The sequence below is a fragment of the Lepisosteus oculatus genome, chromosome 7 (genome assembly GCF_040954835.1).
Source record: "Lepisosteus oculatus isolate fLepOcu1 chromosome 7, fLepOcu1.hap2, whole genome shotgun sequence".
Classification (NCBI taxonomy): domain Eukaryota; kingdom Metazoa; phylum Chordata; class Actinopteri; order Semionotiformes; family Lepisosteidae; genus Lepisosteus; species Lepisosteus oculatus.
In genome coordinates this window covers 57,093,811-57,110,796 of record NC_090702.1, presented here as the reverse complement: position 1 = coordinate 57,110,796, position 16,986 = coordinate 57,093,811, and the positions used below count along the sequence as shown (strand labels likewise).

The 16,986-nt window shown below is 46.6% G+C and overlaps 2 protein-coding genes across 6 annotated transcripts; one reads left to right on the top strand and one right to left on the bottom strand.

Moving 5' to 3' along the window:
- The first annotated feature begins 19 nt into the window (after positions 1–19).
- Positions 20–7,294, top strand: hsp90b1 (heat shock protein 90, beta (grp94), member 1). 2 transcript variants are annotated; one of them, XM_015351951.2, is made up of 18 exons: positions 20–192; positions 1,269–1,374; positions 2,034–2,175; positions 2,281–2,397; positions 2,693–3,024; positions 3,264–3,375; positions 3,466–3,597; positions 3,690–3,806; positions 3,913–4,050; positions 4,314–4,391; positions 4,551–4,616; positions 4,762–5,031; positions 5,330–5,575; positions 5,856–5,992; positions 6,090–6,168; positions 6,290–6,445; positions 6,650–6,736; positions 7,024–7,294. In XM_015351951.2, the coding sequence occupies exons 1-18, from the start codon at positions 144–146 to the stop codon at positions 7,048–7,050; spliced, it is 2,391 nt and encodes a 796-aa protein (XP_015207437.1). In that variant the 5' UTR covers positions 20–143; the 3' UTR covers positions 7,051–7,294. The 2 variants fall into 2 exon arrangements, with proteins under 2 accessions (XP_015207437.1, XP_015207436.1); XM_015351950.2 differs by having other exon boundaries at positions 7,021–7,294.
- A 2,164-nt stretch (positions 7,295–9,458) lies between these two features.
- uqcc6 (ubiquinol-cytochrome c reductase complex assembly factor 6) lies at positions 9,459–12,775 on the bottom strand. 4 transcript variants are annotated; one of them, XM_069192908.1, is made up of 3 exons: positions 12,672–12,775; positions 11,589–11,782; positions 9,459–9,699 (listed from the first exon to the last, which is right to left on the bottom strand). In XM_069192908.1, exons 2-3 carry the CDS (start codon positions 11,694–11,696, stop codon positions 9,604–9,606), a joined length of 204 nt encoding a protein of 67 aa, XP_069049009.1. In that variant the 5' UTR covers positions 11,697–11,782; positions 12,672–12,775; the 3' UTR covers positions 9,459–9,603. The 4 variants fall into 4 exon arrangements, with proteins under 4 accessions (XP_069049009.1, XP_069049010.1, XP_069049011.1 ...); XM_069192909.1 differs by having other exon boundaries at positions 12,467–12,734; XM_069192910.1 differs by lacking the exon at positions 12,672–12,775 and adding an exon at positions 12,355–12,438.
- Positions 12,776–16,986: the final 4,211 nt, after the last annotated feature.

The window sequence follows — 16,986 nt, the reverse complement described above, 5'->3', positions numbered from 1 at the left end:
CGGGCGCCTCGGGCCCGCGCGGGTGCGGGCTGTGATAAAGGCTGGCGAGCGCTCGCCCGCTCCAGAGTTCGGTGTCTTTCTCGGAGAGTCGGGCTGCGGGACTCGGCGGAGCTGTCGGTTATATTGCACGGTTTTCTGTCAAAATGAAGAAGTTGTGGATGGTGGGGCTCCTTTGTGCTCTTTTGGCATTTAGTAAGTACCGCCTTTTTTGCGGAATATCACTGTCCTGGACTTTTGAGTTTGTGGGCTCTTGTTCATATAATGCCCCTCAAGTAGTCAGTGCTTTTTCGTTTAGCTGCACTGTTTTAGCTAGTTCGCCAAATACTGCACTGCACGCCTTAATGTGCGATTTCCGCATGTGTTTTTCGGCACGGCGAGGGCTTTTTTGAGGTCTTGCAATGGCTCATATGCTGTCTCTAAATCCTTATTATTAAGTGCGTTATACAGTAGATAGAACTTCTACAAGAACAACAATGGCTCTTAATCGTCTTTATAGAAGCAAATGAGGCTCACTTCACTGGAAACGGGGGCTTTTCCATGTTGCACAGGCCTATTTCGAGGGGTGTGTTTTGTTTTAAGCGAGCCAACTGCGTCTTTCTAGAAAGTTCCTCGCGAATCGGTGGTTTCTGCACCCGTCTGTGGTGCTGAGGTTCTCGTGTGCGAGTCTTAGATGGAGCAGGGGCGCCGATGCGAGATTCAATATGGTTTTCTTCCAGTCGGCCCCTGCGATGCGCTCTGGGGTCGCCAGGATAAACCTTGAGAGCGGGCTGGGGGTCCGCGTGTCCGTGGGGCCTGCTGTCGCGGGAGGCCGCCGTGTGTGCAGACAGGTGCGCTCGCAGGTGTCCGTCCTGTGCAGGTGGCCTGGAGGGGGTCTCCCCTGTCCCCGGCCGGGGATTACGACTGCATCCTCCCAGCGTGACCGATGTCGCCTCTGGCAGCGTGTGCGGAATCTTTCCCCGGTAAACGTACAGAAAAGGGGTCTGATGCAACTGTGGGACATGCTAGACCAATCCCACCTGGGACTCCTCCTCATTTGCATCTCTGCCACAGATGTTCCGGGGTGGCTTGTGGGTCTGCGAGGTCGGAAACGGCCGTGCAGTAGGTTTCGTACTGCAGTGCACAACTCCTGGTTGTGGTGAAGAAACTGGATACACATGTCTCTCTCTTTTTAATTAGAGAGACAAAGTCGAGTAATTCACGAGGGCGCAGTATGTTTGCTCCCCCCGTGCAAGTTTTACTTCATGCTTAATTCCTTTTGTTCTCTGCAGCATCGGTTCGCGCCAGCGACGAGGAGTTGGACGTGGACGGCGCTGTGGAGGAGGACTTGGGCAAAAGCAGGGATGGATCCAGGACAGACGACGAAGTGGTTCAGAGGTGCGTGTCTAAGCGCACGCGTGCTGGTGTACTGAGCAGGACGGGTGCTTTGTATCTGTCTGGAGGCCTGCTGCAAGAAGCCACTTCCCTTCGCGATGGCTGTCTTCTGGGCCTGTGTGCATCAGTGTGCTCTTAATCGCTAAATCAAGACTGACCCAGCTGCCAGTCTTTACGGCTTATAAACCTGCTGTTTGATGGCAGCTACCTCCATTCCAGACCACAGCCCGAGGCGGTGACGAGGCCCGTCACTGCTGCTTTAATTTATAAATCTGCTAGTGCCGGGTGGCTGGTCCATCCCTTTCCCAGTAAGGAAGTATATTTAGAAATGGAATATAAGTTTTCAAGCAAGCTTCCCTGGGGGTGGGGGAAAGTCAGACCTATTCTGCTGCTTTGAAGGAGAGGGAAAAGTCACTGCCCACATGACTTCCTGGTGATGTTGCGCCGGAAGTGGCTTCACCGCCTGTTACACAGTGTAGCCGGCTGTACTTGGTCCCTATTGTGAGTGATGTGACTGGTGAGATGAGGGGCACCAGCAGCAGTGATGGGGTGGGGGGGGGCCCTCAGTCCACACCGCATGGTAGCCCTCTGGGCTCTAGATGCTGTGTTTACCGAGTATCGCAAGTGAGGCTGACAACTTTCCTCCTGTTTCCTGTGTGCAGGGAAGAGGAGGCGATCCAGCTGGATGGCCTGAATGCGTCGCAAATCAAGGAGCTGCGGGAGAAGTCGGAGAAGCATGTCTTCCAGGCTGAGGTGAACAGGATGATGAAGCTGATTATCAACTCCCTGTACAAGAACAAGGAGGTAAGTGGTGTCAGCCATAACTCCAACAGTTACCATGACTGCAGTGTGGCTTTTGTTTTTGTTTTTTTCCCAAGTTTGTCTTGGCTGATCCTTGCTCTCTTTTAGATCTTCCTCAGGGAGCTGATTTCCAACGCTTCCGATGCCCTGGATAAGATTCGGTTGCTGTCCCTAACTGATGATGATGCTCTGGCTGGGAATGAGGAGTTGACCATTAAAATAAAGGTTTGTTAAGACAACATCTTTTTGGGGATTATACCTGAATAACCCAGCAGAGGATCCTTACTAAGAGAACTTAAAATGTGATTAGGTGTCTGAGACATGGAGTAAAAAGACTTGGTGGTCAGACCTTTTAAATTCTATCTATATAGACACTCCCAACTTACCTTTAGAGAGTGCTTGAGTTCCCATTGCAGCAGCACTTCTGCCACCCCTTTTAACTTTTAACTAGAGAAGGAACTCGGTTTCTTTTATTGTGATGCCTCGGTAGAGGCAGCTCATGGGGAAGCTTGTCTTGCAGTCTGACAAGGAGAAGAACATGCTGCACATCACCGATACTGGCATCGGAATGACCAAGGAGGACCTGGTGAAGAACCTGGGTACGATTGCGAAGTCGGGGACCAGCGAGTTCTTGAGCAAGATCACAGAGATGCAGACAGAGGGCCAGTCTACCTCGGAGCTCATCGGCCAGTTTGGTGTTGGCTTCTACTCCGCCTTCCTGGTGGCGGACAGGGTCATCGTCTCATCCAAGCACAACAACGGGACACAGCACATCTGGGAATCTGACTCCAACGAGTTCTCCGTCATTGAGGATCCCCGCGGGGATACACTGGGCAGAGGCACCACCATCACGTGAGTTAACCAGAAGTTTTGCGAGTAAATCTGCCAAATTTGCCAATTTGAAACAGCGATAAGAACATGTTGCTAGTTAACTCCGATTGTAACTCTTGCCCCAAGTTATAGCCGTATGTTTAAATAGTCAACGGACAATTACCTGAGTATTTTCATATTTGGTTTTCTAGGGGACATGTAAAATGTCTTGGTTTATGTGCTTGTTCATTGACACTTTTTGCTTTGCTAATTCTTACCAGATTGGTGATGAAGGAGGAGGCATCCGACTTCCTTGAGTTGGACACAATCAAGAACCTTGTGAGGAAGTACTCCCAGTTCATCAACTTCCCCATTTATGTGTGGAGTAGTAAGGTAAGACGGGTTGCTGTTGGTTTAGCCTGAAGGTTTCACCCACATGGTGCAGGGGGCTGGCCGTTGCTGAAGCACTGCTGCTCTTTCCAGACTGAGACGGTGGAAGAGCCCATTGATGAGGAGGAAGCGGCGGATTCAGACAAGAAGGAGACCACTGATGAGGAGGCAGAGGCAGAGGTGGAAGAGGAAGAGGAGGAGAAGGAGAAGCCAAAGACGAAGAAGGTATGGTAATCGGCATAGAGGTCACTTCAACAGCTGCATGGGTGTTCTGCCTTTTGGGAGATCCTCCTTACATGGCTCCTGTCTCTCTGCAGGTGGAGAAGACTGTGTGGGACTGGGAACTGATGAATGACATCAAGCCCATCTGGCAGAGACCAGCCAAGGAAGTGGAGGAGGAGGAGTACAAAGCTTTCTATAAGTCCTTCTCCCGGGTATGATGGCTTCTTATCAGATTAGAGTAGATTCAGGTTGACTAGGATTCTTTGCCTTTCCGTAAGGCAAGCTTAAAATAACTTTTTTTTTAATATCCTGCTACAGGACTCTGACGAGCCGTTGTCTCACATCCACTTCACTGCTGAGGGAGAGGTTACGTTCAAATCGATTCTGTTTGTTCCTAGCGCTGCTCCTCGGGGCCTCTTCGACGAGTATGGCTCCAAGAAGAACGACTTCATCAAGGTGTGAAAGCTTTTGTCTTGAACCACCAGTCTGGAGTTGGAACAAAAGATCTTGAGGGCTTTGGCTCTGCACTGCTGCGTTGGATTGCTCCCAGGATATAGAGCATATGTAAACTATTTAGGGATTTATAGAAGGTTTATGAATTCTATATAATATTTTTGATGGAACCTAGGAACTAGAGCTTAAAGATGTTCTCCCAAAACACAATTACGATGTATAAATCTTCTGTTCAGCCGCTAACTTGTCCTTTCCCTTGCCTCCAGCTGTTTGTCAGGAGAGTTTTCATCACAGATGACTTCCATGACATGATGCCTAAGTACTTGAACTTCATCAAGGGAGTGGTGAGTCATGAATACTCTGGGATGGACATCTTAAATTTGGGCTTGTTCTATCGCTCATCATTTTGTTTAAAATATCTGCATTCTTTTTGTCAGCACACTAAACCCATTACTACTACAGAGTGAATTATGTTCCTGATTGGATTGTAACCTTCTGTGCAGGTTGACTCGGATGATCTTCCCCTGAATGTATCCAGGGAGACGCTGCAGCAGCACAAGCTCCTGAAGGTAAGGTGGTTTTTCTCAGTTTCTTAAAATCTCTTAATTTAACCAACTCCTGTGGTTCTTGAAAAGGTGGGACTGAGAACGCCCCTGTTGCAGAACTGCCAGGGACGCTGTTCTCTGATGCCAGTTTGGGTGATTGTTAAAACAGGTAATCCGTAAGAAGCTGGTGCGCAAGACCCTGGACATGATCAAGAAGATTGCGGAGGAAACCTACAATGACAAGTTCTGGAAGGAGTTTGGCACCAACATCAAGCTGGGGGTGATCGAGGACCACTCCAACAGGACGCGCCTGGCCAAGCTGTTGCGCTTCCAGACCTCCCACAGTGAGAGTGGATTCAGCAGCCTGGAGCAGTACACGGAGAGGATGAAGGAGAAGCAGGACAAGATCTACTTCATGGCTGGAACCAGCAGGAAGGAGGTAGGAAGACCTGGTCAAAGCCTCCGCAGTTGCACTTCAATGGAGTGTGAAGAAAAATGTTTAGGGTCTTAATACTTACACCTCACAGTGGGAATGCCCGGGAAACCCACTTCTAAATCTCCTGATTTCCTACAAGGAATTGTTTTTCTGTCAACTTTCAGTACTTTGTGTTTAACGTTTATCTTGGATGAGTCATGGTGTGAATGATCTGAAAATGCTATTGTGAAGTAGTTAGCTGAAGGACAGGGTAGACGTTTGCTAGTTTCACAGCCTTTAACCCAGCTCCCCCCAACTGTAGGCAGAGTCCTCTCCTTTTGTGGAGAAGCTGCTGAAGAAGGGCTATGAAGTGATCTATCTGACTGAACCCGTGGACGAGTACTGCATCCAGGCGCTGCCCGAGTTCGACGGCAAGCGCTTCCAGAACGTGGCCAAGGAGGGCGTGAAGTTCGAGGAGAGCGAGACGGGCAAGGAGAAGAGGGAGGCCTTGGAGAAGGAGTACGAGCCCCTGACCACCTGGATGAAGGAAAAGGCACTTAAAGACAAGGTAAGGGGTGAGGCAGGTTGGCAGCTGAAGAATTCGAAGGTGTGTTGTGGATTTTAATACCAACTATTGCAGAAGTGAAGATGAAACCTCATCCCATTTAATTTGTCCTTTTTGAGATGCTTGTTTTTTTTTTCCTTTTCTGTGACTTCACTGTATAACACTAAATGTAACCTTTCTAGTAGGTTTCCTTGGCTTAACTGAGCATGTTCCAAAATGCGCTTTGTGAGGCAGCCGGTCCTGATGCCTCCTGTGCCCTGAACTTGTCATTCCTGCCTTCCAGATTGAGAAAGCTGTCCTGTCCCAGAGACTCACCGACTCTCCCTGCGCTCTTGTCGCCAGTCAGTATGGCTGGTCTGGAAACATGGAGAGGATCATGAAGGCACAAGCTTATCAGACAGGAAAGGACATTTCCACAAAGTGAGTTTTATCTTAACTTGAAAATGAGCATAATGCAACATTTTGACCCTGGAAATGCAGATACACTTTCTAATTCTGTTTTTTTTTATTCATCTAGCTATTATGCCAGTCAGAAAAAAACCTTTGAGATTAACCCAAGACATCCTCTCATCAAGGAGATGCTGAGGCGAGTAAAGGTAAGTAACTTGAAGTTCATCAAGCTCTGCTGAACCAATATTGCAACATTAAACGGACCATCCTGTTATCTGAACAGTAGCAGGCTGGTATGATGTTTAAAGACGTACTTTGTGTTTCTAGGACAATGCAGAAGATGAGACGGCCTCCGATCTGGCTGTAGTGCTGTTTGAGACGGCCACCCTGCGGTCTGGGTACCAGCTTGTCGACACCAAGGCGTACGGCGATAGAATTGAGAGGATGCTGCGGCTCAGCATGAACGTGGACCTCGCTGAGGCGGTATGTTTACCCCAGTGGCCTGGTGACCTGTCTGTCCTGGAATGAGATTGTCAAGGGACCTTTATGAATTTGCTCCTACTGGAGGAAAAATCCCAAACCCATTGTGCGTTTTGGTCATATTGAAACGGCTCGCTTTAGTGAAAGGTTACAAATGAGGAGGCCATAAAAATATTGGTGAACTGAAATATCTCTGGTCTTGGCCAGGTGGAGGAGGAGCCGGAGGAAGAGCCAGAGGAGCCAGGGGAGGAGGAAGACGCCGAAGAGGAGGTGAAAGCAGAAGATGAAGAGACGGTGAGTTGAATCTCTTTACTTTCCTGTCAAGAGGCAAGGGAAGCTTCAGCAGAAAGAACCCAGCTGCCCCACTGGTTAACAGCAGATCAGCTGGGTTGGCTTCCACCTGTACTGGTCTCGTTTAAATGGCTCAAGATAAAACGGTCACAGCTGTTTAGTTCATGACTTTAGCCTCCATGCCAAGTAGAATCCCTTTAGTGTGGGGGGGTAGAGCATCTGTCCTGGTCGAGTTTGTATCTACTTTCGGATCGTCTTCATCAGTTTTTCTCTTCTGCCCCCTTCAGCAGACATCGAGCGAGAAGGACGAATTGTGAAGCACTGAGGGGGCGGGGAGCAGGCTGGGGCCGTGAGGGGGAGCAGTCTCCACACCTGGAGCCGGCGGGCCAGAGCGCTCTCTCTGCACAGGGGGGGACTGGGGACTGGGGGGTTTTTTAAAGGACTTTTCTTTTGGGGTTTTTTTTACATTCCTCATGATTGTAAATTTGTTAATATTTAACTGACTGTTTATGGAGTGAAACCATCCTGTCACGTGAACCATTAAATGTTTCCGGAAAGGGATCTGGATGTCTGGTCTTTTAAAGCCAATATGGACTCCGCTGGGGCAGGATGTGGGCAGCTATTGGTTCGGAGATTAACGTCGCAGACGCTGAAAGGGACTCCTCGGGTGGAAGAGGTTGCTAAACGTGAAGATCTCCCTTGACTCACTTCTGAGGATTTTCAATTCTGCTCATGCAATTTATGAAAAACTCCATGGGAATTCACACCCTTGCTTCCTGCACAGATTCAGCGTAGGTGGACATTAGTCAACCTGAGCATCTTCCAGAATGGCCCTTCACGGGGAAACGCCATCGTTCGATGCAGTAGTAAGTCCTGCCCCACTTAGATTATGGGGCAGAAATGGATCACCTCGGAGGTTAAGAGATTTAATACAGAAGCATTTAAAGGGCAACTGCAACACTATTTTCATATTATGGGGTTAGAATCATCATTGAGTGCATTTCAAACTGCAATAGTGTAAATTTTACAACCTCCAATTTGCATCACAAAATGGACAACTTCCAGGTATGTGCAGTGTCATAATTGTGAGATTCAGAACAAGGCAAAATAACTTCTGGCGACGAACACAGCCCTCTGCCAAGCAGGTGTGTGAAGAGGTCTCTTCTAATCCAATAGAAATAATTGGATTTAGAGTTTTGCTGACAAATTACTTGTTTACTCTGCACGCAGATCAAGTTAAAACATGGTGAAATGTCGGCTATACAAGCGCATAAATTCAGGTTCTGTATCTCCTTCCATTAGTCACTAGAGAGACTAGGGAGCAGGAAGGGTTACTTCACATCACAATTTGTGGGGAATTTGAACATAAGTTTGCAACAACATGGTAACTTACAGCAGTTTCACAAAGCTCATGATTTTCTGCTTCAAAATGTGTACTTTTTCTAGAATATCAATGGATTTTGTTATCGGGATTCAATAACATCTGAGAAACTAGGAATGCTGTCCTCATTCAACAAACTTTAAATCTTGGAAATCTCCAGGGATTTTGTGCTGCTGGAGAAGGGCTTTGATAAAGCTGCAGTTTCTTCTTTAGTCAGGCCCCGAAAGGTAGTACAGTCAAAAAGGAGATGGTTAGCCTCCAGAGAAATGCCGGTCTGCTGCAGTAAGTAGTTAGTGGATCAGTAGGTGGTGTGCTGCTTCTCTCTGGAGCACATTTTCTTGCCAGCTGTAGGTGGTGCAGTTCTTCAGGTTGATCTGAGTGGACATTAAAATGACTACCTGGTTACTACAGACATGTGGCACTATAAGCGTAACCCTGCTCTCCTGGCTTCAATTGTCTCCTTAAAGTGCTTCATCAATTAAAGTGATGAAGCAATTTAAGAACATTAACTGTAAACAAGCCTGGTTGGTAGTTAATGGATCCAGCTACTTCTTGAAAGAAGCCAGGGTACTGGATCCAACCATGTGACGGGGTAGCTTGATCCACACTCCCACCATTTCGCTCCAGCAGAGCCTTTCTTACCTCCAAGGTCCCCCTGAGCTGTTGTCATGTTGAAACATATTGTTCCAGTCAAAGTATTCCATGTCATAACTATATTACAAAGTTACTGAAAGTAATCGAGGCAGTGGCAGGGCTGCTAGTGCGTAATGGACACTGGGTGGGATGAACTGGGTTGTTTCTATAGGTACAGTGCTCTGCGATTCCTTGGTACGATACAGACGCAAGCAATTAAGTCCCAAAGATGTCTTTAATGTTGTGTATCAGGAGTGTTGAACCCGAGTGTTTGTTTTTTTGTTGTGGTGTATGACATCTATTTTGATGTGATAACAGCACAGATCCCACTATCAGAATCAAGTTAATGTTACAATTTCTTCGACACAAGTCTTGAATTCTAAATCCCATGTGTTTCAGATAATGACTCAGACAAATTTAATTAAAAGCCTCTGTTAATAACACCTAAACTAGAGGACAACAACATGTACAGAGAAATACATTGAGAGGTGAAGGTTATTTTATTAGGGAAACAATTACTAAACTGCACAATGGCCCTTATCCTAGTGTACTGCTAAACAGCAGATTACAGAACCTCTTAACCTCTCAGAATTCAGAAGGCACTTTATCACTATATCTTTCCCTCAAGGTTGTTGCAAACTCACAGCTTGTTCATGCACACACATTCTGATAAAACAGTCGGACAGCTTTTTTCCCACAATGATACAGAACTTTACCACTCAAAGAGTTTATTTCATAGTGCAACAGTCACAGCCCTGTTGAAAAAGACTGTTCCAGGCAAGGTGTCCCAAGCCATAACGACACAAGTGAAAGCAGGTGTCCTGAAAGGCCTGGAAGAGCTGTGGGTCCTGTGGCTTCACGGTCTCTCTGGACCCGGTTCTCCCTGCTGGCTCTTCAGTCCCAGCAGCTCTGTTCTCAGCTCTCCGGGCTTCGGGGGGACTTCAGGGATGGACTTCAACAGAGCAGAACGCACAGGATTAGGGAGCCAAGACCCAGCACAATATTAAAACAAAACATTGTTTAAAAACAATCTAATCACGGGTTTTAATTGCTTACACTTATATAGCGCTTTTCTGGACACTCCACTCAAAGCGCTTTACAGGTAATGGGGATCCCCTCCACCACCACCAGTGTGCAGCCCCACCTGGATGATGCAACGGCAGCCATAGTGCGCCAGAACGCTCCCCACACACCAGCTCTCAGTGGGGAGGAGAGCAGAGTGATGAAGCCAATTCATAGAAGGGGATTATTAGGAGGCCATGATTGTGAAAGTGCAATGGGAAATTTGGCCAGGACGCCGGGGTTACACCCCTACTCTTTTCGAGAAACACCTTGGGATTTTTAATGACCACAGAGAGTCAAGACCTCGGTTTTACATCTCCTCCAAAGGACAGCACCTTTTTACAGTATAGTGTCCCCGTCACTATAATGGGGCATTATGACCCACATGGACCACAGGGTGAGCGTCCCCTACTGGTTCCACTAACACCTCTTCCAGCAGCAACCTTAGTTTTTCCCAGGAGGTCTCCCATCCAGGCACTGACCAGGCTCACACCTGCTGGGCTTCAATGGGCTGCCAGCGGTGAGCTGCAGGGTGATATGGCTGCTGGCCATATCACTTTTTTCAGGGCTGAAATTATGCATAAGCATTCATGCATCATTGCCAGTTTGCAAATCAGATCATTTTTTTATCTATTTCCCCAGGGAAACATCGAAAACAAGCAACGACTCCTCTGCTTCCCTGTCACTGAGGCTGAGCAGGGCTCCACCCTGAAGACGGCCACTTTCTCCACATTCAGAATAGTAACAATCATAATCAGCCATGTCACCCTGCAGCTCACAGCTGGCAGCCCCCTGAAGCCCAGCAGGTGTGAGCCTGGTCAGTACCTGGATGGGAGACTTCCTGGGAAAAACTAAGGCTGCTGCTGGAAGAGGTGTTAGTGGGGCCAGTAGGGGGCGCTCACCCTGCAGTCTGTTTGGGTCCTAATACCCCAGTATTGTGACGGGGACACTATACTGTAAAATAGGCGCCATCTTTCGGATGAGACATAAAATCGTGGTCCTGACTCTCTGTGGTCATTAAAAATCCCAGAACAATTCTTGAAAAGAGTAGGGGTGTAACCCCGGCGCCCTGGCCAAATTTCCCTCTGACCTTTACGAATCATGACCTCCTAATAATCCCCATCTCTGAACTGGCTTCATCACTGTTCTCCTTCCTGCTGAGAGCTTGTGTGTGGGGAGTGTACTGGTGCTGTCACATCATCCAGGTGGGGCTGCACACTGGTGTGGTGGAGGGGATCCCCATTACCTGTAAAGGACTTTGAGTGGAGTGTCCAGAAAAGCATTTTATAAGTGTAAGCAATTATTATTAGCATACTGACGCGCCGGTTTGTAAATCCTGGCTCAGATGGAGGAGTCCTAGTCCAGCTCTATTGCCTAGTCCAGCTCTAGCCAGCGAGATTTCCTTGAGGCCTCCCTTCCCTGTACTGGCCAGTACTGACCAGGCCCAGTCTCGACGAGCTCCCAGGATCGGATCAGGCCGGGATGCAGAGATGTCAGGATTGCTCCTGTATTGTAAGGTTACATCCAACTAACAGGTCCAATCAAAACAATGCTGTGCAGCACCAACTACCGAGTCTATTAAATTATCACACACTGCAACCTTAAATGTCAAACAAATGTTTCAGATACTGAAATAGCTGATGGTATTCATGCTTTCATTAAAAAAACATTTGCAGATCTAAACTAGTTTAATTGGCATGGCCCCTTTTCTTTACTGTTGCGGGATACAATAATCGCCAGGCACGGAAAACTACCGGACATACTGAGGTATATTCTTACCAAATCTGGTCTGTAGTACCTATGAACCACCTGGGCTCCCGCGAACATAGCTAAAACACTCGCCCCCAACATGCTGAGGTAGCGAGGCCAGGACACGCCGGCGGGCATCTGCAGACACGGCCGGTCGCCGGGGTCAGAGGAGGCGCACCGCAGTCGGGCGGGTCCGGGAGACGGGTCCGGGTTCAATACTCGGGCTAAAGTGAAAACAGCGACAGTCACAGTCCGCTCTTGTTCAATTGTGAACTAAAAAAAAAAGTATTGTTTCACAACACCTCTCCGGTTTCCATCTCTTACGATAATGACTTCGACATTTATATAACACTGCATAAAAATGATTTTACCAGTTATTTAAACCGCTTAGCTTTTGTATGAAAATTGTGTAATAATGTTAACGTTTAGCCCAACAACAGTGAAGGCGATATGGATTTGTTCAATTACACACACTATATTCTTACATTTTATTTCCTTAAAACCAGTATTGGAATTTCATCTTGACCTTCAGAAAATGTGTCTTTTATTACGCAGCGGGGCACATTGTCACTGCCTAGTGCTTTGCCTCTCTGCACGTTTATAATCCCAGTAAAGGCACAAATTGACAGACGATTTAATACACTCATGCATTTAAAGTGTTAGTTCCCGTGTACACAGCTGTAGACACAATTACACGTCCAACAGCTGCGATCTGTCTCTGGATTATCCAGTTCCTACCGAGAAAAAACCGGGGTACGCGCAAAAAATTAACAGCGTTTAAAACCAATGGCGTCACCTATCGGAAAGACAACTCTTCAATACAGAAGAAATATTTTCCATTGAATCCGTCCTTTTCCCATGTACGTTTTGTAAGGTTCTGCTTGTATAAAATCTTAAAATAAATGTACCTTTTAGACACAGAAATCTAAACTGGTTCGGTATTTTTTGGGATTTATCGCCTGGCTGATCTAGTGTTTAGCTTCATTAAAGGTTACATGATGACACAATCTGGGTATCGATCTTCTAAGATTTGTCGGAAAGGTGCCACTCCTAATTTGAAACACACAACGAAAACACGAATAACATCCAAGCTGCATCCCGCAACCAAACCACCTTTTTGTGACTCCTTGTTCTTTAAACTACACTATCGCTGCTTCCTTTCCCACGGTGTCCCACAAAAAAGGTCCGTCGTGCAACTGACGTCGTGAGTAGGCGTTAGTTCCGTCCAGTAATGTCGAGTCTCTGTAGCAAACTTACCCTACAGTACCTCCGTCACCAGTTTCTGTGCTGATCAGAAAACACCCGAATGCATTACATGAAATCAGCCGTCCATTGTGATTCCTGCTTCTTTGAAATTTTGCAAAGGGGACAGAGTGAAATTAGTTGGTCAAATCTAATGGGACAAATGGGTCAAATCCAGCAGCCATATCACCCTGCAACTCACAACTGGCAACCCACTGAAGCTAAGCAGGTGTGAGCCTGGTCAGTACCTGGATGGGAGACCTCCTGGGAAAAACTAAGGTTGCTGCTGGAAGAGGTGTTAGTGGGGCCAGCAGGGGGCGCTCACCCTGTGGTCCATGTGGGTCCTAATGCCCCAGTATAGTGATGGGGACACTATACCGTAAACAGGCGCCGTCCTTCGGATGAGACGTAAAACCGAGGTCCTGACTCTCTGTGGTCATTAAAAATCCCAGGGCGCTTCTCGAAAAGAGTAGGGGTGTAACCCCGGTGTCCTGGCCAAATTTCCAATTGGCCCTTATCAATCATGGCCTCCTAATACTCCCCCTCTATGAATTGGCTACATTACTCTGCTCTCCTCCCCACTGATAGCTGATGTGTGGTGAGCGTTCTGGCGCACTATGGCTGCCGTCGCATCATCCAGGTGGATGCTACACATTGGTGGTGGTGGAGGGGAGTCCCCATTACCTGTAAAGCGCTTTGAGTGGAGTGTCCAGAAAAGCGCTATATAAGTGTAAGCAATTATTATTATTAAATCCGAAATGATAGTTGCGTCTTCAAAACGGGTCCCCCCTCCATCCATGCAACCCTTTTTCTAATCCCTTCATCCAACCCCGGATCGGGGCAGAGCAAGAGCCTATCCAACTGCCAAGACAGGATACATCCTGGACGCGAGGCCAGTCCATCACTGGGCAGAGAGACACAAACACAGGCTCGCACACACACTCACGCCAGTGTGTCTTTCGACGGCAGGAGGAAACCAGGGCACCCGGAGAAAACCCAAATGAGCACGAGGAGAACATGCAGACTCCACACAGACAGCACCCTAGATCTGGAATTGCAGCCAGAGCCCCAGTGCTGCGACGCTGCTATACTAACCCCTGTGCCACCATTTTAACGTTTTACTCATTTTAACTTAGCAGAAACAGAAACTATCAAATACACAATGGAAAATGACGGTTTATGGTTTATGGATTACTGTTTTTCAGTGAATAGAAGAGGCTACTTTCAGCCTACAGAAATGGCCGAATGAGATCCTTGGATCCACAAGTTGCTAACTACGGCACAATAACCTCCGCTAGCGTGTAACATCTGAGGTTCTTAGGATAGCTGTGTACAGCCCTGCTCTGGATGCAAATAATAACTAGGGAAGGTAGGGAAGATTTCTAAGACAAGCTCGATCAAAGCACTTGTGGAATTCCAAGAAGGGAGACTTCATACGCTAGAGGTGAAAGAGATTTCGGTCCCTGCAATGGAACGATTGACAAAGAAAAGATCTGGAAATATCCATGTTTACGGGCCAGATAAAGATGGGCAGAGCACAACAGTTGGAAAACACCAGTTAGTGCGAAAGCACTTTAATTTTCTTCACTGGGAAAAAAACCAACATATTCAAAATTAGGTCAAGAATACAGTTCACGGTTTTTTCATTTGCTGTGAGCAACATTACCCACACAGAGATCAGGAAACAATGCTACAGGAAATAAAATCATTATTTTACATTATTTAAAAAGTGAGATTGCAGAGGGGTTGAATGATTTCCTATTTCCATTACACCTGGAGGCACAGAGGCGTCTCCCAGATGGGAGTAGTGTAAGTCCTGAGTGATGGGGGGTGAGATACACACTCATGCTCTTCTCTGGGCTCTGTTTAAAAAGTGCTATTAGGCAGATGTGGTTCACTGCATTTTCCAACCTAATTTCAGTACCAATGTTACCAAACCAACAGGTAAGACAGTACAGTATGTTAAATGAGAACATAAAAGACATGTTTCTACCACTTGAATTTTACACCACAGAGCACAGGACTGATGTAACACTAATGATTTGGTTATCAATTAGCTTATTGATCGAAAGCGCAAGGTTTTCTACACAACGCAGAGTGACCCAAACCTTAAGCAGAAGAAGCTGTGTCTCTGGCAGGCAAGAGCATAAACATCTTACTGATATCAGTAATATCTGCAGTTTTTTCACTGCCACAGGGAATGTTTAAGACCTGAGTAAAGAAGGTCTAGTCCCTTTGAGATGCAAAGAAGGGTAAGACCTAAGCAGTTGACAACTTTTGGAAGGAGTGTGTTGAAGCTCTTGTTAATCGATACTCATCTGTCAATGACATTATATTCAAATCCATCCACACAGCCCCCACTTAGAAAAGATCTTGGAACTCTACCAACGTTTAAGGTGGTGATAGAAATATTACAATTTGATGCAAATAGAGATTAATAAAGTAGCTGAAGGTGATGGAGCTGGCACTGAAATTTTTAAGTGCAGTGAACAGGAACAATACTAAATGCTCTCATCATACAGCTCAGCAGTCAAGAGGTTATCCCGAATGAGTGTGAGGCTGCCATGGTTGTGAAAATCTTCAAGAAAGAGGAAAAATCCAGCTGTGGAAAATACAGGGCAATTTCTCAGCTGTCCATCACTGGCAAGCTCATGACAGTGAGCTCATGACAGATCCTCTGGATCATCTCATCCTTTGTGCTGAAGAACCTCTCTCAGGTCCAGATCAGATTCCAGATTCCAGATAAATCAGGTCCCAGATAAAATGAATTTTAAATTAAATTTAAAATTGAATTTAGGAGTGCTGTACTATTCTGATTCCAGTCTGTGTGTCTAGCAGTCCTGTTTTACTCTAATTCCATTTCCAGATTGCAGTGACATCTTCACATTCTAGTTCCCTCTGAGAAGTATTCTTTTAATTTGCCATATATTAAAATAATATAGATTCCCCCATCCCCTGCAGCTGCCACTCTCCCACACTTCCCCCATTAGCACCGGCAGCGCTGACAGTGCTATCAGCACCATCCCCCAGTCCAGGCTGACCATCACGGCCGACCAGGTGGAGAGGGCATTGAAGAGGCTGCACCAGGGTAAGGCCACAGGACCAGACGACGCCTGTCCCAGAGTTCTGAGGGCCTGTGCTGATCAGCTGAGCAGAGTGCTCCAGCGACTGTTCAACCTGAGACTGCGCTTGGAGAGAGTCCCTGTGCTCTGGAAGACATCATGCCTGGTCCCGGTACCAAAGAAAGGGCGCCCCTCTGTCCTCAACGACTATAGACCGGTAGCGCTGGGCAGGGGCAACATTGACCTGTTTTTGGACTAAACATGAATTCTCTGTTTACAGCTGGTTTTCCTGTTTAGAACTGATTTTTGTGCAATATATGCTGGGGATTTGTGCAGTATATTTAAAATGTGCAATACATCTTTTTGTGTACTGTACATTCTGGTTTGTTTTGTATCTTCTGTACTGTGAGCAATTCTGTATACTCCTTTTTGAAACTTTTTACTGCGTTTCTCACTGAGTGTACTTACTGTACTGTATTGTGTATTATTGATCATTTCGTTACATTGTTCTGTGTTGACTGTGCCAGGCTGCTATTGCACTGCAATTTCCATCACGGGATTAATAAAGTATCTATCAATTTAGTAATTAAAATTTGTAAGTATTGGACCTGTAGTAAAATATTTAAGCAATCAAATACTAATTTTTAATAATAAATAATGTTTTAATTAAATAAAACAAATGGACAGCTAAATATTCTGTGGGTTTATGGCTCCTCAGTGAATATGAACCTGTCATCCCAATCCCAGGAACAGTTTGTCTGAGCAGGTTCTCGCCTGCAGTCACACGCAGTCACCCATGCCCCCCTCCAAAACGGGTGTGCCACGACATGAATTCGGGTAGGGAAAGGATGACGCGTCTCGCTGCACGTGTTCTCTTCTCAGCCAATCGCTAGGAGCGCCGGAGTTCAAATGTCTTACGACTACAATGACAAAGAACAGGGAATGAAGGGGGGGGGGGGGGTCATTAAATCTTGTTAATAGCACCTCAAGAAAAACGTAGTTATCTGTTAAAAATAAACTGTATAAAATAAAATAAAATAGAGGATCTTTAGTACCTGGATGATTGTTTTTGCCTGGAGTAGCCCATGTCGCCCGGGAGAGAGATAGGAGGGAGAGCCCGATCC

Excerpts from the sequence above, each read along its gene's own strand:
- hsp90b1 (XM_015351950.2), top strand. The coding sequence starts at position 144 with ATGAAGAAGTTGTGGATGGTGGGGCTCCTTTGTGCTCTTTTGGCATTT. Across the intron at positions 3,598-3,689 it reads AGAAGCCAAAGACGAAGAAG|GTGGAGAAGACTGTGTGGGA; the intron begins GTATGGTAATCG and ends GTCTCTCTGCAG. Across the intron at positions 3,807-3,912 it reads TCTATAAGTCCTTCTCCCGG|GACTCTGACGAGCCGTTGTC; the intron begins GTATGATGGCTT and ends ATCCTGCTACAG.
- uqcc6 (XM_069192908.1), bottom strand. The coding sequence starts at position 11,696 with ATGCCCGCCGGCGTGTCCTGGCCTCGCTACCTCAGCATGTTGGGGGCG. Across the intron at positions 9,700-11,588 it reads GGTACTACAGACCAGATTTG|TCCATCCCTGAAGTCCCCCC; the intron begins GTAAGAATATAC and ends GCTCTGTTGAAG.